We start from the raw sequence: 20,900 nt of genomic DNA on the forward strand, positions 1-20,900 counted from the left end.
CATTTAATCCATTGAGATTACACCTTGATGATGAAGATAAATGAAACCAATAGGTAGTATAAAGATTAAGAAATTAAGGAATCCCAGAATGTCTAATTAGAATAACTGCAATTTTATTATGTTGGCGGTTAAAGAAATTTAGCTAAGAGAGAAACAAGACATGAAAACGAGGATACTTCTCCGTAATCGTTGGTGTCTGATATATTAGATCCTTTCAAGAGCAAAATGTTTGGAAGGCTTTGTTACAATGTTTCCCCCTCTCATGGAACTTTTAAATGGGTTCATTAGTCTTTTAAGAAGAGATATATTTTTTAAATTAAAAAAAAAAAAAAAATATATATATATATATATATATATATATATATATATTATATAATTCCAAAAGAAATTATAAATTATCATTTATTTTCCAGAAATATAAATCATCCTTTAGTTTTTTAATAAATAGTTTTTATAAAAAAGATAAAAACCTAACTAATAATATTTAATGAAGTATTTTTCTCTTACATTTTTTCCTATACTAATAATTAGATCAACGATACGCTGGTGAGTTATAAACAAATAGTTCTTAGAAAAATAATATTAATATGCATGTGTGTATATATATATATATATATATATATATTATATATATATATATTATATATATATATATATATATTTATATGTATAAATCTTTTACGAGTAAAGTAGAAACTTCTGCAGTTGCAGAAACCCTGAAATCTGAAGTTCGGCATGGTTTTCACAGCTTCTCCATCTCCGCTTATGCAGTCGAACTCAAGTTTCGCACCTTCTTCCTCCTCTCGCTTCTCCTTCTCCACAACTCCCTCCTACTGTGCATTTCCTCCACGCAGAATCGCCACGCCAAGAACGGGACCGTCTCCGGCCCAAGCCCAAGCCCAGGCCCAGGCCAAGGAGGCCAAGCTCTGGGGCGGGAGGTTCAAGGAGGGCGTAACCGACGCCGTGGAGAGGTTCACGGAGTCGATCTCCTTCGACAAACAGCTCTACAAGCAAGACATAAAGGGAAGCAGAGCGCATGCGTCAATGCTCGCTCACCAGGTCAGTCACGAAATCTTTTACGCTTCCAATTCGACGCTCAGTGAAGCACTCACTATTCTTTGTTTAGGGTTTGATAAGCGAGAGCGACAGAGACTCCATTCTCGAAGGTTTGGAGAAAATAGAGCGGCGCATTGAAAATGGAGAGTTCAGTTGGAGAGCTGATAGAGAGGACGTGCATATGAACATCGAGGCTGCGCTCACCGACATGATCGGTGAGCCTGCGAAGAAGCTCCACACCGCTCGGAGTAGGAACGATCAGGTTCAGACTGACTTTCGCCTCTGGTGCCGCGACGCCATCGACGGGATCCTCGTGAGTATGAAGCAGCTTCAGGTGTCGCTGCTGACCCTGGCTTTGAGGAACGAGGGTCTCATTGTTCCTGGTTACACTCACTTGCAGCGCGCGCAGCCCGTTTTGCTGCAGCATCTTCTCTTGGCTTATGTTGAGGAGGTTTGATCGTAGTTTAGGCCTTCTTTCTTTACTACTTTCGAAAAGTTTTCTTGTATTTTCTAATATTGTAGTACTTGTTTCCGAAATGATTTTCAAGACTTGATAGATTTTAGATGACAAATTGATGTTGAGTAGTGTGGAGTTTCTTTAGAAAACAGTGTTGTTAATCAAGTGTATGTGTCTTGCCAACTTTAAGATATCTCATGTTAATAATAGAAGAGGAGAGGGATTCAACACTCAATGGTGTTGTTATTTATGTCAGCACTGTGTATATGATGTGTTTAACGTTGTTATTGTTTTGAAAATGTATGTTCTATCTGATTTATGCATTCACTTAATTAAGGAGGCGATCTGGATTTTGGGTATAGTTTTAGAACTATTATTTATTATGCAGATTGAGCGTGACGCTGGGCGCTTGGTAGATTGTAGAGCTAGGATGAATTTCTGCCCCTTAGGGGCTTGTGCCTTGGCTGGTACAGGACTTCCCATAGATCGATTCATGACTTCAGAAGCTTTAGGATTTACGGCTCCCTTGAGGAATAGGTATTTCACTTCATTTTATTTTATGTGAAGTCAATCTATGTAATTGGTGTCAAGTTTTTATATGCATCCCTTTATGTGATATGCTAACTGATTTTATATTGTTATATTAAATAGTATAGATGCAGTTTCGGACCGAGATTTTGTACTGGAGTTTCTCTCTGCAAATGCCATCACAGCTGTGCATCTTTCTCGGCTTGGTGAGGAGTGGGTGCTGTGGGCTTCAGAGGAATTTGGATTTATCACACCAAGCGACTCTGTTTCAACTGGAAGTAGTATTATGCCTCAGAAAAAGAATCCAGATCCCATGGAACTTGTTCGTGGGAAATCTGCCAGAGTCATAGGGGACCTGGTTACTCTTCTCACATTGTGCAAAGGTCTTCCTCACGCTTACAACCGTGACTTGCAGGTAGCTAAAAAGTAAAAAATAAAAAGTGTAACTTTTCTTGAATTGCATGTTTTCTTTCATGGTTTGTTCTTTAGTTCATTTGTTTTATTTCTGCATTTTTTTTTTTTGTCTGGGATTCACTAAAAAAAGTTCCTTTGTGGAAGTAGGAAGACAAAGAACCAGTATTTGACAGCGTGAAAACTATTTTGGGGATGCTTGAGGTATCAGCAGAATTTGCTCTCAATATTTCCTTCAATCTCGAAAGAATACAAAAGGCATTACCTGCTGGTCATCTTGATGCAACCACACTAGCTGATTATCTTGTTAATAAGGTCAGTCCCATTTACTGGTTTGCCTTCTCTGAGTTAACTATGTTTCTGCTATACAAATTTGTTGACTGAAAAGCAAGATATTAATAGCAATTTGCATTGTCCAAGTTTGGGTTTGATTATAATAATTCTTCTTCTTTTGTTTAGTCATTGTCAAAATTAAGTAGAAGTGTGATGGTTCTGTCGCAAGTCATCGTGCGTTTGTGCCATGGCTCTGCTTGCTTTTATGTTCCAACTGTATCATTCTTTCTCTTTTACTAATAACTTCTAATTTTTAAATTACGACTTATCTTTTATCCTCTATTAGTCGTGCAAGCCTCATTCTTTCTTTTTCTTTCACATTTTCAGGGTGTGCCATTTAGAACGTCTCATGATATCGCTGGAAAATCTGTTGCTTTATGTACACTTAAGAACTGCCAACTGTTGGACTTAAGTCTTGATGAGCTCAGAAGTATAAATCCAGTTTTTGAAGAGGATGTGTATGATTTTCTTGGAGTAGAAAATGCGATCCAGAAATTTGTCTCTTACGGCTCCACCGGGTCAGCATGTGTTGCCAGCCAAATTGAGTATTGGATGAAAAAACTTGAAATGGAGTGAAGACTGTTCTGATTGTCGTGATATTTATTCTCAACGTGTGTCATGGAAAGCCAATCCCAAAAACTTGGAATAATTACACATGCCAAAGATCCTGCAACGCGTAATTTTGGAATCTACCAAGATGATAGCTTTGAGTATTTGAAGTGTATGTAAGAGCATTAAGCTTTATATGCAAATTAGTCAGGTTTTCTGAATATGTAGTAGTTTCAAAATAAAATCGTGACACTTCTAATGATCTTACATTTTATGGCTTTTAATGAAATCAAGTCATCTTCAGCCATCAGACGTCAAGTATTCACGTGAATACATTATCATCAAAATAAACATGAATTTTTGAAAGTTAGCAATTATTATTATTATTATTATAAAAATTATTATTATTATCAAATCATATAATTTGCTTTTATTTTTCTTCTTTAAAGTGAAATAATCTCAAATGATTTTTAATTTTATTTTTTTGCGATTATTTTTTTTCAACAGTATATTTTTCATATTATTTCTCATCTTTGTTTTTTTCTAGTTTCGCTACGTTTTTTCCTACATTTCCCTTCTCCGATAAAACACGGTAATAATAATATGGGCAAATAAATACAAACCAAAACAAAATTATATTTCATTGTAAAATGCCTTTAAAAAAGTATATGATACAAGTTAATCAAGACATCAGGGAGCACTTGGTTAGTAAACCAAATTAGATGCCTCTGACTGTCTTATCACAAGGAATTTTTATCATTACACTCGCGGTTTCATACAATAGAAAAGCAAACAATGAATGTAAGAAAAACCTTAAAAATAGGAGCTATATGACTCCTCCACTAATTTTAATTTCCATGAGATCTCTAAGGAAACCACGTTATTATGGAGTTAAAAAGGATCCAAATTAACAACCTAACCGCACCCGTCAATTCAGCATTGGCATGATTTTTCAACGCTCAGTAAGAACAAAGGAATGTCAATTCAGCATTGGCATGATTTTTCAACGCTCTGGAAGAACAAAGGAATGCTTGCAGCTGCTAAAACTTTTCTTTCCCAACGACAAATTTGGCTTGTCGGGACGGATTTCTTAAACGACGAAATCCAGGTGCATTAGTAATGGATGCAGCCAATTCATTTGACTGGCCAGAATCATTCTCTGTATCTGGTTTTGCCATCTTGTCAAACCTAGTTGGATCACTCTCTGTACTGCTGCTATTTTCTGGAGGGGAAGACATTGGGTCCCTGGTGACTAACTGAATTACTGGTTTTCGCGCTTTCTTTTTCTTTCCCTGCTTTTGATCGTCCAATCTCACCTGTAATCACATATTGTCCAATGGCATAGTAAGCTAGTTGGAAAACTGTTACATATATAAATGTAAAATACGAAAATCTGAGTCTGGTCATCAAATTAGATATTATTAAATGCAAAGAGCTTTAGATGTAGAATACCATGGAGTTCTGAATGTCACGTAATGGCTTCTTTATGGGCACCGGGTTGTCCTTGCAACTAGCTGGTTTCTGAACAAGTGCACTTTGGAGTAGTTTAGCACATTCAGAAGCAATCACACTTCCATCTTCGTCCAAAGAACATTCTGTGTTATTTGATTTTAGTGGTTCGTTTCCTGCTGATTGGTTTGATTCCCTATTTGTGCACTTAAAACGAGTGCAGCCACATGATGCTCCACAGCTCCCACCGCTGGATCGGCATTTACATTTGTTGGTCTTGCACAACGACTTCTTACTGCATGAACAACAGAGCCCTCCAGTTGTTCTCTCCGTCTTAACACTATTTTCACTTGCACTACTCATTTCAGGTGTACCCACTTTTGTCTTGTCACTAGTCTCTTCAGAGAGATGAGACAGAACCAGGTTTCCCTGATAAGATGTTGACAGTGTAAGAAATTAACAATGTATTTAATATTTTTTTTTTAAATGTCCATACTAAATTGTTTGTTTTAACTTGGCATATCCTAGTACAGTTCTAATTTGATGTCAATGACTCACCTGCTTCTTATCCTTGACATCAATCTTTTCCTTTCGCGATTGTAATTCCCTAAGTAGACAATCAAGGCTGCTCATTTGCTCTTTCAGATCATGAATGTCATGATCTTTCTCCAAGTTGTCATACTCTTCCTCCTGTAACTCAGGCCTTGAAGTAACAAAAATTTCAAACAAAATATTAAGTAAGGGGACTATATGGTAATGCAAAAGAAAATTGAGTAACGGTTTTCACCCTGATTTTTCCTGCCTAAGCATCTCAATTTCTTCCTTCAGCTGTACAATTTCTCCAGCCATCCTGACAACGTCAAATTGTTAGAATAGGGCTCTTTATATGCATTTCACAAAAATTATACTGACAGGAATACTCTTGCAAGCAAACTATGGTGAGACATAACCAAAATTATATAATTTTGTTAACATCAATCCGAAATCTTTTGAATGCTCTTAAAGAAAAGAAGCTATTCAGTTCTATACTGTTCATGCAGATACTAATAAAGCACCTAGTAAATACTAGCCTACTCGGAAAAATGAGACATGAAAAAGATTGTTTCACAAATCATATAATCAGAATTATATGGCTGACTCAAAAATAGTAGCAGCATAGAATTAGGAACGTTTAGTACGGATATTCCTCCTCAAACCTGAACTAAACAAGGATTCGATGTTGGAAAAATGAACTACATGGATACAATGTTAATCCCTAACTTATATTTTAGACATTTCAAGCCAAAATATATGCTAGCATTAGAGTCATATCATATCATACTAAAGGCATGTAAAATCTGAAACACTTGTGCTAGCTTCCATATAGTTAAATAAGTTTTTTCACTACTCAAACTTCTGGATTGTTTGATGTGAATCCAATCAGGTAGAAGAAAAAGGTGACAAGATTTTTGTTGAAGCCCAAGTTTCAAGAAGAAAATACCAAGGTTGTGAATTACATCATGACCCAAATGGAGAAGGATTAACACGCCACTTTACTGTAATTTTTCAAGTTATTAGTTTGTTTAAACAATGGCTCAATCCTTTGTAGAATTGGCCGACCAAATTATGTTTTGGATTAATCAATTAATGGACTTTAGTTTGGTTTTATTTCAAGTTGTAATAAAAGCCCAATTGACAACTTAGTCATCAACCTTTTGGAGATCAAGAGGATGCAAAACTGAATATTTTTGGATAACTTTTGGGTTACCACAATTTTAGTTACAATCGGTAATTAAATAGTGAGATCATTATTAGCTTAAGTGGAAAGTAATTGCAATTAATGGATCTTTTCTAATTTTGATGGCTTAAGCTTCTATATAAGCTCAATCATTTTAATCAATGAAAACAAGTTGAGTTTTATTCAGAAATATTAGAGTTTTATCTCTTTATTTTTCTATGTTCTTGAGTGATTCAAGAATTCCTTGACTGTATCAAAAGACTTTCCCATCCTTTGTGTGTTGCCTCCCTTGGAAAGAATGATTCTTTCCTTCCACCTTTTATATTCACTTGTTGTTCTTACTTCTTCACCCATATTCAGAAAACCCAATTCTACCCAAATTTATCTCATGGTCATAACTCTCATTCAACTCACACAAAAACTAGTGATTGTTAAGCCTAAATTAAAGTTCAGAACGTGAACTTTCACGTCGTTTTGGAATCACCTCAATTGGAGTTCTACAGCTCGAGATATCAACTTATCTAAACTACTGTCCAAACTAGAATTTCAACCACTTTCCACTTCACCTTTTCACTAATTTTTCAAGTTTCCTACAAGGTTCTATCCCTAAAGATCCTAAGTCAGCACTTGTGCAAATGGAGTTCACATCACTTTCGCTTACACTTGTTGTCATGTAAAATTCCTACCATATACAATATTAATTATAGCAAAAGAAACATACATAAACACACACCATTGTGCTTTCAAACAGTGTTTAGTAATCAATTTTGCCACATTAGAAGTAAATTTCATCCTTACAAAGTCAATAAAATATGAAATGAACAACAGAGTTGAACATTTGAAAGACATGTGAAAACGGGCCATAAGAAAAAAAAAAACGAGAGAAATGACAAAGGACTTACTTTTCCACTTTGGATTCATATTGTGAACATAACTTGTGTAACTTAGTTGTCACATCAAGTTCTTCTTCGGCATCCTGCACCAGCCACATTTTGATGATATTTTAGTATGTTGAGCTAACTAATAAATTAGATCACTGCTACAAAACAGTAATCAAATCCATTCAATATACATTTTCAAAAGGAAGAAACCACTGATTAAGTTCAAAAAATAAAAAATAACATTCTGCAGCAGACCATAAATCTATACTACAAATTTGAAGAAAATAGAGGATGGACAATATAATATTGGATAAAATCTACAAAACGGGTCACGAACCTCAATAATGAAGCAAATAAAGACATTATAATGCAGGATCTATTATGAGCAAGATTGAGCCTAAGGGAAAGGCGTGGGAGGTAAAATGTGTTACAATTCAGCACAACATATGACCATACAGCACCCAGTGAAATACAGAGACAAGGACCCACAAACAAGTTTCAGGCAAACTAATAAAGAGCCTAATAAAGAGCCTGCCCTAAGGATATGAGAAAGATTCAGCCAAAGTTGTAAGGAAATAAGCAGGAGTTGGTAAAACATGTCATCAGTCAGCAAAACTTAACCACGCAGCCCTCATCAACAGGACCAATGAACAAGAATTTTCAAGTGATTTAAAATTACCTGAATTAGTTTATCATTTCTACTTCTAGCACCTACATGAAAACCGGCAATAAAAGAGGTCATAAATGTGATGGGGCCAACACAAATCAAATAAAAACGAAAGAGGTATTCAGGTCTCCTAACCAGCTGATTTGTGTGAAATAGCTTTTCGAGTTGCTATCATGTCTTTTAAAATTTTAGTAGCAGCAAAAGCTTCCTCTGTCTTCCGCTGCAATACCTGACAAAAAGATATGGAGAGAAAAGTAATTACCGAAAGAAAAACAATGGGCATATAGCAGCGACCAAAACAAATAAAAGGTCATAAAAGCACAGATAATTCAAAGAACCAACCATTTTAAGCCTCTCATTTGAATCCAGCAAACTTTGGGTCTTGATTTCGTTCCTCCTTCCATCTTTCTTAAGCTAATCATACATGAACATATTTCATAAGATAAAAAGGCTAACTGGGAGGAAAATACTAATCAAATATGTATCCCATCAATCAATTAAAAGAAAAAAAAAAAAAAAAAAAAAACTATTTTTATCAATGAAATCGTAAATCATTCAAAATTTTGGACGCAAGAGAATGTAACAGAAACCTGAAGAATCTCCTTTTCAAGTAGAGCCTTGGATAATCTAAATTGCACAGACTCTAATTTGATTTTACATTGCAGTTGAACCTGTACGCAAACATAGGTTGATTTGATATCCAAAGTAAAAGAGGGACGAATAAGAACGAAAGCAACACTTTATAGAATAATTCATCCACAAAAGAAATGACACCTTTTGAGCCTTCAAACCTTGAATCTCAAATTGCAACTGCTTAGTTGATTCATCGACCCTTTTTCTTTGAGTTGAAAACTGGGACCGAGTACCCAGTTTCATCTTCAATTCAGAAACCTGTAACAGCAGGATATTGAAAACAAACCTCAAATCACAGCCACCCCAACAAAAACAATTCCATTCTACCACACGCAAACAAACAAAAAAAACCTGATCTTCTAGCAAGTTCAGCTTCTGAAGATACTCCTGCTTAAGCTTTTCAACTCCATTCTTCGAAGCCGACGAATCACTCCCCAGTTGTTGTTGCCTTAGTTCAGCAATCTCAATCTGCAATCAAAACAGCAAGTTAACAGTAACATCAACTCAACATCACAAGTCACAAATTCAGCAGTAATAACTCTGTCAAATAACCGATTCATTAAAATATTATCAGATCAACAACATAATCACTACAAAGGTTGTGAAAAATCAATTGAAGAAATAACTTCCTATGACTCGAAACTTTCCAGCAACAGATGATTCCATTTCAAAATCAAGAACCATGAACTTATTCCGATACAAACGCAACACTGATTCTAAACTCAATCAACTTGCTAAGAACAAACATATGATAAATCAGATCTTATAACAAGCAATTTATCGGTACTAAAGAGATGACAAACCTGATATGCTTTATTTTCTGTTTCGAGACTGCGAATCCTCTCCTCGTAGATTTGCTTTTCGTTCGACTCTGAAGTTGGGGCATGAACTGGACTCGATTGCTTAGATCGGCGACTTGTCTTCTTCATTATACTCTTTGGAAGGAAGTAATGAGAAGAGAAGAATTAGGGAGCGAAAAAATGAAGGTAAATGGATTGTGCCCAAATTCAACCTCAAACTTCTTGGGTGAGATACACTGAGTCTATTAAATTTGTAACGTTAACCTGGTCAAGACCAATCGCCATGTGCCACGTAAACAAAACAATTGAAGAATTGCGGAGGGAAACCAAACCTATTTGATTCAAATTTTCTTTGTCCAAAATGTCTAGTATTATTAGTATTAAACACAGTTTAAAATTAAGAAAAAAAATTAGAAAAACTAATCAAACACACATTTTATAAGAAGATTTTATTAACCCCTGATACACATAATATACATATGATGATTTTATTGTTGGAGTTTATTATTGAACATATATCTCAGTGTATCTGTACATGCATATATAAGATTATTTTTTAGATTGGTGATGTAATTTTTTTCTTTTATCCATTTCACTTTTATTAATTTAAATTATTTTATCTTCTCGATTTCATATCTATTTTTTTAATAGTTATTTTTTAAAATATTTTTTTATAAAATTTAATAACATTTTATTTTAATAATAATTAGAATAATCAACTTTTCATCTTTTTTATAATCACAATGTAAAAGTGGAATGTTCAAAAGTGGACATATATGTGCACGTGCTCTCCATAGTAATTTATAATTAGGATTTTACATTCAAATAGAGATTAACTGCAAATTTAACTATGATCATTCCATAAATAAAATGTCTCTCGAATATTTATCTAAAATTATATTAGTTACAATTTCGAATAACCAACAATTATTTCTTTCTTTGTGTGTTTTTTAGTCTAGCCTTAGTTTTGACTGACATGTTATTTTGGCTTGCTTTAAAAAATATAAACGAAAATAAACCTTGAAAATATAAAATAAAAGTATGTATCTTTAAAAGTAATTTTAATTTGAGTGTCATAACTTGTTATATAAATTATAGTATATGTACATCTTTTAATAAAATAATATTATTTTTATCTTTTAAAAATATAACTATTTTTATCCATATGTTAAGACAAAAGATAATTCAATTTAAATTGCAGAAAAAATTAACTCAGACTAAGTTATCGTATGGATTAAGACAAACAAATCCAATTTAATTTAAATTACAAAAAATTAAATTACTCTAATTTATTGATTGAATAATTCTTAATAACCAAATATTTAAATCAATTTTAAAGTAATCCAGTTTAAATTTGAATTTATAATTTGCAGTGTAATCAGTTTCATCTTTTATATCAATCCATCAATAATACTTAACAACTAAATATTTAGATTAGTTTTTATTTAAAAACTATATTAAAATAATACAATATTTATTTAAGTTTCATGTTCATAATGAATATGAGTATGTTCACTTTATTAATAATTTGTTTAGTCGTATATTCATTTCAAATTTTTTTAATTTAATCCGTATCATTTAATTTTTATGTTATACAATTTTATTATCATGACTTATGTAATAATTTTATCACCAATTTTAATTACTACTAATTTTTTTTCTCAAACTATTAACAATAACTCTTCAACTTCATATGCAATCTCTTCACTAAAAAATATTTGACCATATTTTCACCTCTCTACTTGTTTATACCTCTCTAACAACGTCTTCTTTGTAAACATTTTGCTAAACTTCACATTCAAATCTTAGCTCTAGTTCATTAACCTTTCTTACACAAGTTCAGTAAAGGAATATCTGACTTTGTGGGATCGTTACATTCTCTGGTTAGACTTCAACCGCATTCACGAAACCATACATTTGGTTATTGCAACCTATTATTCTCTTATGCACCTCAGGATAAAGGATAATGCTCTCACGACAATTTTTCATCTTACATTGAGAACTATATAAAAGTTTTAAGTGCTTTCACTTGTTAAATCCACTATTTGGTTCAACCCCACCTTCGTGTTCTAAAACACACACTTGCAAAGTGTGAAACTTAAGTTCAATTCTTTCACAAAATTTTCGGTGTTACAAACTAGGAAATGCAATAGCATTTTGGAGGCTTTGAATGTCTAAGAAAATTGAGATGTTCATATGTGTGCAAGGTTAAATATTTATTGATGTTGATTGTAAAAAAGAAAGGAAAAAAATTGTTGTAGTTGAATTGAAACCAGCAATAAGATTAGTTGTTTTAAAAATAAATTAAGCCTAAAATAGATAATAGATGTAACGATAAAAGTAACACAATCAACTTTCAAAATTTCTGGTGCATTTAACTTGTGATAATAGATATTTAACCATTCATAAAATACTACATAAAAATAATATAACAAAATCATCCATAATTTATTTCTCCTAACATGTTCCACTAACCCCTAATTTATTTCTCCTAACATGTTCCACTAGATCTTGATTAATATGGAACAATAAAAATTTAAAATTATTAAAAACAGAATACCTTACCTAGATTAAAAAATGAACAAGGGACGGCAAATATGAATACAAGGCATTATTTATTTTTTGTTATACATTTTTATCATCATCACTTATGTCATAATTTTCATCACAAATTTTAGTTATTACTACAATTTATCCATTACTCTCTCAAATCATTATCAATAAAACATTTTCATCTTGATCTCTTTAACAACTTGTCGATATTTTGTTGAACTTCAGGTTCAAATCTTAGTTTGAGTTCATCAACCACTCTTACACATGGGGATCGTTACATTTTCTGATTGAATTCCAACCGCATTCACAAAATCATACATTGCAAATTATTAGTCTTTCATGCACCTCACACTAAAGGATAATACTCACAAAAATTCTTCATCTTACCTTGAAAAATATGTTAAAACTTTAAGTGCTTTCGCTTATTGAATTAACTATCTAGTTTATTCCCATCTGTGTTCTACAACATACACTTGCGAAGTGTTAAACTCAAGTTCAATTCTTTCCCAAAAATTTCGATACTTCCAAATAAGAAATACAGTAGCATTGTGGAGACTTTGAATGTTTAAGAGAATCACAATGTTCATATTTGGTTATATGCGTGTGGTTAAGGATTTATTGACGTTGGTTGTAAAAGAAAAGTAAAAAAGAATCTTTCAAATTTAGTTGTTTTAAAAATAAATTAAGCCTACAATAAATATAAGGATAAAAGCAACACAAGAATCTTTTAATTTTTTTTGGTGCATTTAACTTGTGATGAAAAAAGATATTTAACCATTCATAATCTATTTATCCATGTTCCACTAACCCCTGACCTATTTCTCCTAACATGCTCCCCCAATATGGATCAGTATAGAACAATAAAATCTTGAAATTATTAAAAACAAAATATCTGGCCTATATTAAAAAATGAACATGGGATGGGAAATAGAATAAGCACTTATAATTGACATATTTTAAACAATTAAATATGTTTGAAGTTCCTAAATTTAGGGGTAAAACTAAAATTTGTTCTTTTTCAAACTTTAATATATCTTAATAAATGAAAATAATTCATTTAATTCAACTGAAATTCTCCAGTCCCGCATAAATTTCATAGAATCTGAAACAGGAACAAAATTGCTAACTTATTTTCATCACAGTTAATGGTTTAGAAACTATATTGAAATGGATACAATGAAGAAAAAAAAAATGAAGATTTTTAGGAATAAATGATTAAACAGCATCCTCTTTCTTAATTCACATTCTCTGGTTGACTGAAATTGTGTTAAGCACTTCACAGAATCTGAAAGAGAAAAAGAAAGAGTAAAAATAACTGTGAACTTTTAAGGTGCCAACTAAACTGAGTACACTAGCTATTGTTTCTTGTTTTCACCATAGAAATTATATATTACAATAGACAATCGGTGTTAAGGCTTGATCTGTTAAGGGCCAGTCTGATACTATATTAACTTTCGGGCTGATTAAGTCTCTTTTCATAAACTCATCCCAAATAAATTCTATACGCATTGTACACACAGGCTAAATTGCAACATGCAATGTATATCAGACAACAATGTTCCTAAAAAAACAAAATTAGGACATGCATTGGCATCAATTACGACATTCTTCAAAAATTTGGTCTGTCATAACAAGGCATATGAAATTAACATAAACGGTGTCTTGCCAAAGCCCCTCTTAAGAACAGACAACAAACATATTTGATCTAAACCGACACAAAAACATGACCCTGCTTGTAGCAAAAACAATTAATTCAAGAAAAAAAAAAAAACAAGAAGAAAAACTGGTACATGTCCACGGGGCATGGAATTCACTGAACCATCTTTGGTTATCTGGTATTCCTTAACTGGGATCAGACTTGTCCAGCGCTGCAACCAAATGTATATAGTTCAGTTCAATTCAGCACAGAGAGAATAACAACAGTAGAAAATTAACACACATAAAAAACATAATAGAGGGAACAGAAGTTACCGTTGTAATTGAGTAGCTTCTCGATGAGATCAACATGGGTCATGAGCATGCGCCTACAACAATAACGAACCAGCCCCAATGCATCCAATGCATCTCTGCAATCCATCATTACGTTAAATGTTAATACAGCAATATTACAACTAACGTGAATCAAGTTCAGACACAGTAGTAACATCTATAATCATCCTAAAGAACAAGAACTAAGGATTAATCTTTTAAAAAAGAAACTATGAATAAAAGAGAGGAGATAGGGCACGAACCCTTCACTGTAATCTGCCTGCAGAAGGTCCAAATAGGTGTCCCATTTGTTTCCAATGACCTAAATCGGAGAAAAGGAACAAATTTGAGGATTAGCAAAATAAAACCCTAAACCCTAAAAGCGCAAAAGCATCCAAAATGTTTAATTAATTTTGATTGAGCACGAGACATGTGGAATGAAAAGAGGAAGAAAGATAATACCTTTCCACAGGTGAAGCAACGAACTGGGATGATCATTTTCCTCTGATATCGATGCTCCTACACCCCCTCTTTTCTCAATCGATACTGTTTTTCACGGACGTACTGATTTTAAAGGTTTTCTTAATTTACACACGAAGTTAACGAAACAATATTTTATGATTTCATAAGCACATGGGCTGTTCCATGATTCCAGCCCATGCATATTTGGGCTTTTATGTTCATTGGCTTATTAACTATTTGTGCTTCCTGCACCCATCATTACCAAATACACCTTACACTAATAAATTTCTTACAGTTCGTAATTTCTTATGTTCTTAATTTTTCAAGGTTCTCAACTTCTCACGGTTGTCAATTTCTCACGATCTTGAATTTCTCGCAGTTCTCAATTTATCACATTTCTAAATTTCAAATTCTTAAGGTTGTAATTTCAATTTCTTAAGGTTATCAATTTCACACAGTTCTCAATTTTTTCACGGTTTTTAATTTCTCGCAATTCTTAATTACTCATAGTTCTCAATTTCTCGCGGTTCTCAATTTTTTACGGTGCTCAATTTCTTAAGGTTCTCAATTTCTCATAAATCTCAATTCTCGAGGTACTCAATTTCTCAAGGTTCTCCATTTATTATGGTTCTCAAATTCTCAAGGGTCTCCAATTTATCAAGATTCCCCAACTTCTCATGGTTCTTCATTTCTCAAGGTTCTATGTTTCTAAAGATTTTCAATTTCTCACAATTCTCAATTTCTCACGATTAACAATTTCTCAAGGTTCTCAATTTCAAATTCTCAAGGCTTTCAATTTCTCACATTTCTCAATTTCTTATTGTTATCGATTTCTCACATATCTCAATTTCTCGAGTTACTCAATTTCTCAAGGTTCTTCATTTCTTACGAGTCTCGGTTTCTCTAGGTTCTTCAATTTTTCAAGGTTCTCCAATTTCTCAAGGTTCCCCAACTTCACAAGGTTTTCCATTTCTCAAGGTTCTTTGTTTCTAACGGTTATTGATTTCTAGAGGTTATCAATTTCTCTAGGTTCTTAATTTCAATTTCTCAAGGTTCTCAATTTCTCACGGTTCTCAATTTCAATTTCTTAAGGTTCTCAATTTCTCATGGTTCTCAAATTCTCACAATTTTCAATTTCTCGTGATTCTTAATTTCTCACGATTTTCAATTTCTCATGATTTCCAAATTCAATTTCTAAAGGTTCTCAATTTCATTTTCTAAATGTTTTCAATTTCTCATCGTTCTTAATTTCTTACGGTTCTCAATTTCTCATGATTTTCAATTCCTCAAGTTACTAAATCTCTCAAGGTTATCCATTTCTTATTGTTCTCAATCTCTCAATGTTCTTTGATTTCTCAAGGTTCTCCAATTTATCATGGTTCTTCAATTTCTCAAGGTTTTCTATTTCTCAAAGTTCTTCAACTTCTCAAGGTTCTATATTTCTCAAGGTTCTCCGTTTCTAAAGGTTCTTAATTTCTCCAAGTTCTCGATTTCTCTAAGTTCTCAATTTCTCACCGTTTTCAAATATTCACAGTTCTCAATTTTAATTTCTCAAGATTCTCAATATCTCACGATTATCAATTTCTCGAGGTTCACAATTTCAATTTCTCAAGGTTATCAATTTCTAACCATTCTCAAATTCTCACGGTTTTCAATTTCTCGCGGTTCTTAATTTCTCGTGGTTATTAATTTCTCACGGTTTTCAATTGCTCACGATTCCCATTTTTAATTTATCAAGGTTCTCAATTTCATTTTCTAAATGTTTTCAATTTATTACGTTTCTCAATTTCTCATGGTTTTCAATTCCTCAAGGTACTAAATCTCTCAAGGTTATCAATTTCTTACCGTTCTCAATTTCTCAATGTTCTTTGATTTCTCAAGGTTATCTAATTTCTCCAGGTTCTTCAACTTCACAAGGTTATCCATTTCTCAAGGTTCTTCGTTTTTAAAGGTTTTTAATTTCTCGAGTTCTCGATTTCTCTAAGTTCTCAATTTCTCACAGTTCTCGATATTCACGGTTCTCAATTTCATTTTCTTATGGTTCTCAATTTTAATTTCTCAAGATTCTCAATTTCTTAAGATTTTCAATTTCTCGAGGTTCTCAATTTCTAACCATTCTCAAATTCTCGCGATTTTCAATTTCTCGTGGTTCTTAATTTTTCACGATTTTCAATTTTTAATGGTTATGAGTTTCTCAACTTCTCACCATTCTCAATCTCTGACGATTCTCAATTTCAAATTCTCAATATTATCTATTTCAATTTCTCAAAGTACTCAATTTAATTTTCTCACGAATTTCAATTTCTTAAGGTTCTCAATTACTCACCTCACAGTTATCAATTTATCAATTCTCAATTTTTCAATTTTCAAACACTAGATTTTTCAAAGTTCTCTATTTCTTATTATTCTCAATTTTTCAAGATTTTCAAATTTGATAAGATTATCATATATATATATATATATATATATATATATATATATATATATATATATATATATGACATATCACTTATATAAATTTTTAATTTTTGTTAGGTTTTGATCGATTGACTTATTTAAAAAAACAAAAAAAAAAACAAAAATATTTATTTTTAAAATTTGAATTAATAGAATTTGAATATATTAGTTTTTTTTTAAAATTCAACTATAATATCCGTAAGTATTAATGAGAATCATTTTAGTGTACTTGTTAATAATTTTTTTTTATATTAATATAAATATTTTATAACTTTATTATTTTTATAAATTTAACATCATAGAAATTAACAAAAAATATTAATTTATAATTTTTTTCTCACAATATCATTTTTAATATTATAAAAAAAAGACATGTAGCGTTTGTTGACTGGTAAATATTATATGAATAAAACATGTTAAAAAGTTTAAATTTCATGCAATGATGGTATAACAGTGTGAGATTAATTTATGAGATGTGTATGGCAAATTTATTGATTATTAAAACATTATTTTGTTAAATTGAACCAAATATGAATTTCACTTTTTAAGAGTGTAAACTTCAAGTGTTAAATTCTATTAGGTAGGGTAAACCTGATGATTAGATAAATTCTTCTGTATCATTATCGCAATAAATCCGATAGAAATTATTATTTTATTTTAATTAATTAAGAATTTAATGTAACATCGATAATAAAAAAAATTCAATACAATTTGTTCTCAATTTTTTTTCCCACAAGTTATATTATGCTGCCACATCAGCAATTGAGCACGCGAAACACATTTATTGTCATGTCATTTACGTGCATACCCAACATCTTCTGAACCATATACTTCAAGACCATCTTATCCACTCAGAATATATTTTATTTAAAATAAAATACAAACAAATATACGATCATTTTTGTCTGTATTCAAGTTATAATTGAATCCTTTGAAACTTTAAATCCATTAAACTTTTATTATATTATAAATTGTATTATTTAATTAAATACAATCTTGAACGATATATAAAAAAAATTACAAATTAAGTTTCTACTCTTACTTTTTACTGTGTAAGTTTTACTTTAGGGTTTCTAAAACTTTTGTAAGTTTCACTTTAATTTTTACAAAATTTCAATTTTGGTCTATAATTATTTTATTATGGTTTAGGGTTTTGGTCTAAAACTCTAAACTCTTACTTTTTCTAAAACTTTTGTAAGTTTGACTTTAATTTTTACAAAATTTCAATTTTGGCTATAATTATTTTATTATATTACTTAAGTCTTTTTAAAAGTACTTAACAAAATTATCATTTAATTTCACATATATTTTATTAATATAATAAACAACATATTGTTTAAATAATATTTGAAGCATTTTTTTAATTCAATATGTTTATAAATAAATATAATCTTGAGCAAAAAGTATTGTTCCTTAAGTTACAAAACAACATAGAAAAAATTAATTTTCCTTTTGTCATTTTTGTTTTAGTAAGTAAATGTTGTTTGAACAAATTATACTAAGAAAAAACTTTATGCAGCAATGCAATAAATATATTTCAAAACTAACCAAAAATTTATTTTGCCACGTAAGATATTTTAAAGAAGTTCGAAATATCCTGCACATTTGGAACGTTTAAACATTTTGGTAGTAAATATATCATTCAATGAGATTAAATTCACTACATCCAATATTTAACTATTTTATCGGATTTATATTTTTTTAGGGTTATTTTTCTACTGTGTCTTCATAATATACTGTTTACCACTAGTTGTAATGTTTTAAAATATATTAAAAAATATTTAAAATGTCAATCCAATATATTTTTAATGTTTAATATAGAATAACACAACAAAAAATTAGTAGAGATTCTGAACTCTATTTTATCATATTTTAACACTGAATTAAAAGTGATTTTCTAAATAAAAAAATATCGGTTTTTTACGTACTAGACAAATCACATTGCATAATTACGAGAATACACAAGTTTTTTAAAAATTACCAATTTAGGCAAATCGTGTTGGTACCGGATGTTTTCTCACGAAAAAATCGTGAGGCCCTTGTGCGTTTTTGGATCAAAGGCAGAAATCGTGAGGGGGTTAGCAACATGTAAGAAGAAATTGTGTGGGCCCAACACGTTTTCAACTTAAATCGTTTAGGGGTAGGGATGGCAACGGGGCGGGGCGGGGACGGGTTTCGCTATCCCATACCCATCCCCGCAGAAAAAATTCATCCCCATCCCCATACTCAAACCCAACGGGTATTAAACTTTTGTCTCATCCCCATCCCCACCGGGTAACGGGTATAATCTCGTACCCATACCCGTACCCGTGTTCTAACAACTTCAATATTAACTTTTATGAGAGAAAAAAATTACGGTAAAGAAAACATAATATTATCAAATATTCAATATTAGGAGGATGATTGTTTCTTCCATATCAAATACTTTAAAATAAATTGTAATTGTCTACATTTTATATTAGAATACCAACTAAAATTTTATGAGAACCAAAACATTTATTAAATTTGCAAACTACAACATTAATGAAACTTAGTTGATAAAATTAAAAAAATATTTCAAAAAAATATAAAAGGAAAACAAATATTCAAATTAAAATATATTTTAAATGTTTGTTTACTTCAATTTTTTAAATTCTAATGAATCTCTTTTTTATCTATAACAATATATAAAGGAGATTCTTCTTTTTGTGTTCACATTTCAAAATACCAAGTTTACCCTTTAAATATAATAATTTATTAAATTTTTAAAAATTGACCATTACTTTTATAAGTTTTTTATAAAATCGACTATCTCTACTTCTCTTCTTCTTTATTTATCAATGGTTATTTTTTCATCTGTTCTGATATACTTCACTTTATTTTTAATAAATATAATTTTAGTTTATATATAAACTTAATAACATTACAATATTATCATCTACTAATATTATAATTTTAGTTTATATATTAACTTAATAACATTTTAGTTTAAAAAATGCATACACATAGGCGCGATAGCGCCTGTGTTTATGCTAGTACACTAATAAAAGTTATAATACATCACTTGATCAAAATGACACAAAGAACAAATAATAAACACAATAATAAAATTTTGACATGGATTTTGTATCTTTTGAACTTCAATATATGTTGGATAGTGACAAAAAAATGTTCATAGCAATTACATTAAATTTTTATATTGTAGTAAATAAAATTTATTTATACAATTAAAGTAAAAAAATTACAGTATGATTAATAATGAGTTATAAAATAAAAAAATAGATAGAATATATCGAAATATTATTCTACATGATGAAATGAACAATAAATAAAAATATTAAAAAACTAACAAATGTGTGTTTTAGAAATAATTTAAGAGACTATGTAAAATTAAGGTATGATAAGATGAAAAATACCTTAGAGAACAAATTATTAAATTATGTTTGAAGTGGTTAAAATTGAAAAGAAATATCATTAGTGCCCAAAAAATTTGTCACTAAATTACAAATAAATTAGTAATTAAATTGGTCACTAAATCAATACCGATTCGATCATTGAATCGGTCACTAATTTAATCACTGATTCAGACAATAAATCAATTACTACCACCAATGACGAAAAATAGTGATTGATATGGGTTAATGACTAAATCAGTCACTATTTCATGTTTTTCTTGTAGTGAATTATCATATATTATTCCTAAATATCATTATATATATATATATATATATATATATATATATATATAATTTTAACCACTTCAAACATAATTTAAAGTGAAAAAATTACAGTATGATTAATAATGAGTTATAAAATAAAAAATAATTAGATAGAATATATCGAAATATTATTCTACATGATGAAAATAAACAATAAATAAAAATATTAAAAAACTAACAAATGTGTGTTTTAGAAATAATTTGAGAAACTATCGAAAGAAATCGCACAAAGGAAATCAAATGTATAATTAAGGTATGATAAGATGAAAAATACCTTAGAG

At 30.8% G+C, this 20,900-nt stretch overlaps 3 protein-coding genes across 3 annotated transcripts; 1 reads left to right on the forward strand and 2 right to left on the reverse strand.

Annotated features, from left to right (window-relative positions):
- Positions 1–681: 681 nt before the first annotated feature.
- Positions 682–3,644, forward strand: LOC114164300 (argininosuccinate lyase, chloroplastic). The gene is made up of 6 exons (XM_028048911.1): positions 682–1,059; positions 1,127–1,507; positions 1,902–2,050; positions 2,165–2,456; positions 2,603–2,767; positions 3,113–3,644. The coding sequence occupies exons 1-6, from the start codon at positions 736–738 to the stop codon at positions 3,359–3,361; spliced, it is 1,560 nt and encodes a 519-aa protein (XP_027904712.1). The 5' UTR covers positions 682–735; the 3' UTR covers positions 3,362–3,644.
- Positions 3,645–3,963: 319 nt separating this feature from the next.
- LOC114162434 (kinesin-like protein KIN-4C) lies at positions 3,964–9,716 on the reverse strand. Its single transcript, XM_028046321.1, has 12 exons — positions 9,485–9,716; positions 9,033–9,149; positions 8,823–8,939; positions 8,639–8,719; positions 8,391–8,462; positions 8,184–8,277; positions 8,061–8,092; positions 7,403–7,476; positions 5,571–5,633; positions 5,342–5,486; positions 4,787–5,212; positions 3,964–4,650 (listed from the first exon to the last, which is right to left on the reverse strand). Exons 1-12 carry the CDS (start codon positions 9,608–9,610, stop codon positions 4,375–4,377), a joined length of 1,623 nt encoding a protein of 540 aa, XP_027902122.1. The 5' UTR covers positions 9,611–9,716; the 3' UTR covers positions 3,964–4,374.
- A 3,876-nt stretch (positions 9,717–13,592) lies between these two features.
- LOC114162595 (DNA-directed RNA polymerase subunit 10-like protein) lies at positions 13,593–14,608 on the reverse strand. The gene is made up of 4 exons (XM_028046532.1): positions 14,465–14,608; positions 14,266–14,324; positions 14,006–14,100; positions 13,593–13,902 (listed from the first exon to the last, which is right to left on the reverse strand). The coding sequence occupies exons 1-4, from the start codon at positions 14,498–14,500 to the stop codon at positions 13,877–13,879; spliced, it is 216 nt and encodes a 71-aa protein (XP_027902333.1). The 5' UTR covers positions 14,501–14,608; the 3' UTR covers positions 13,593–13,876.
- Positions 14,609–20,900: the final 6,292 nt, after the last annotated feature.

This window comes from Vigna unguiculata, chromosome 9 (genome assembly GCF_004118075.2).
Source record: "Vigna unguiculata cultivar IT97K-499-35 chromosome 9, ASM411807v1, whole genome shotgun sequence".
NCBI classification, from domain to species: Eukaryota; Viridiplantae; Streptophyta; class Magnoliopsida; order Fabales; family Fabaceae; genus Vigna; species Vigna unguiculata.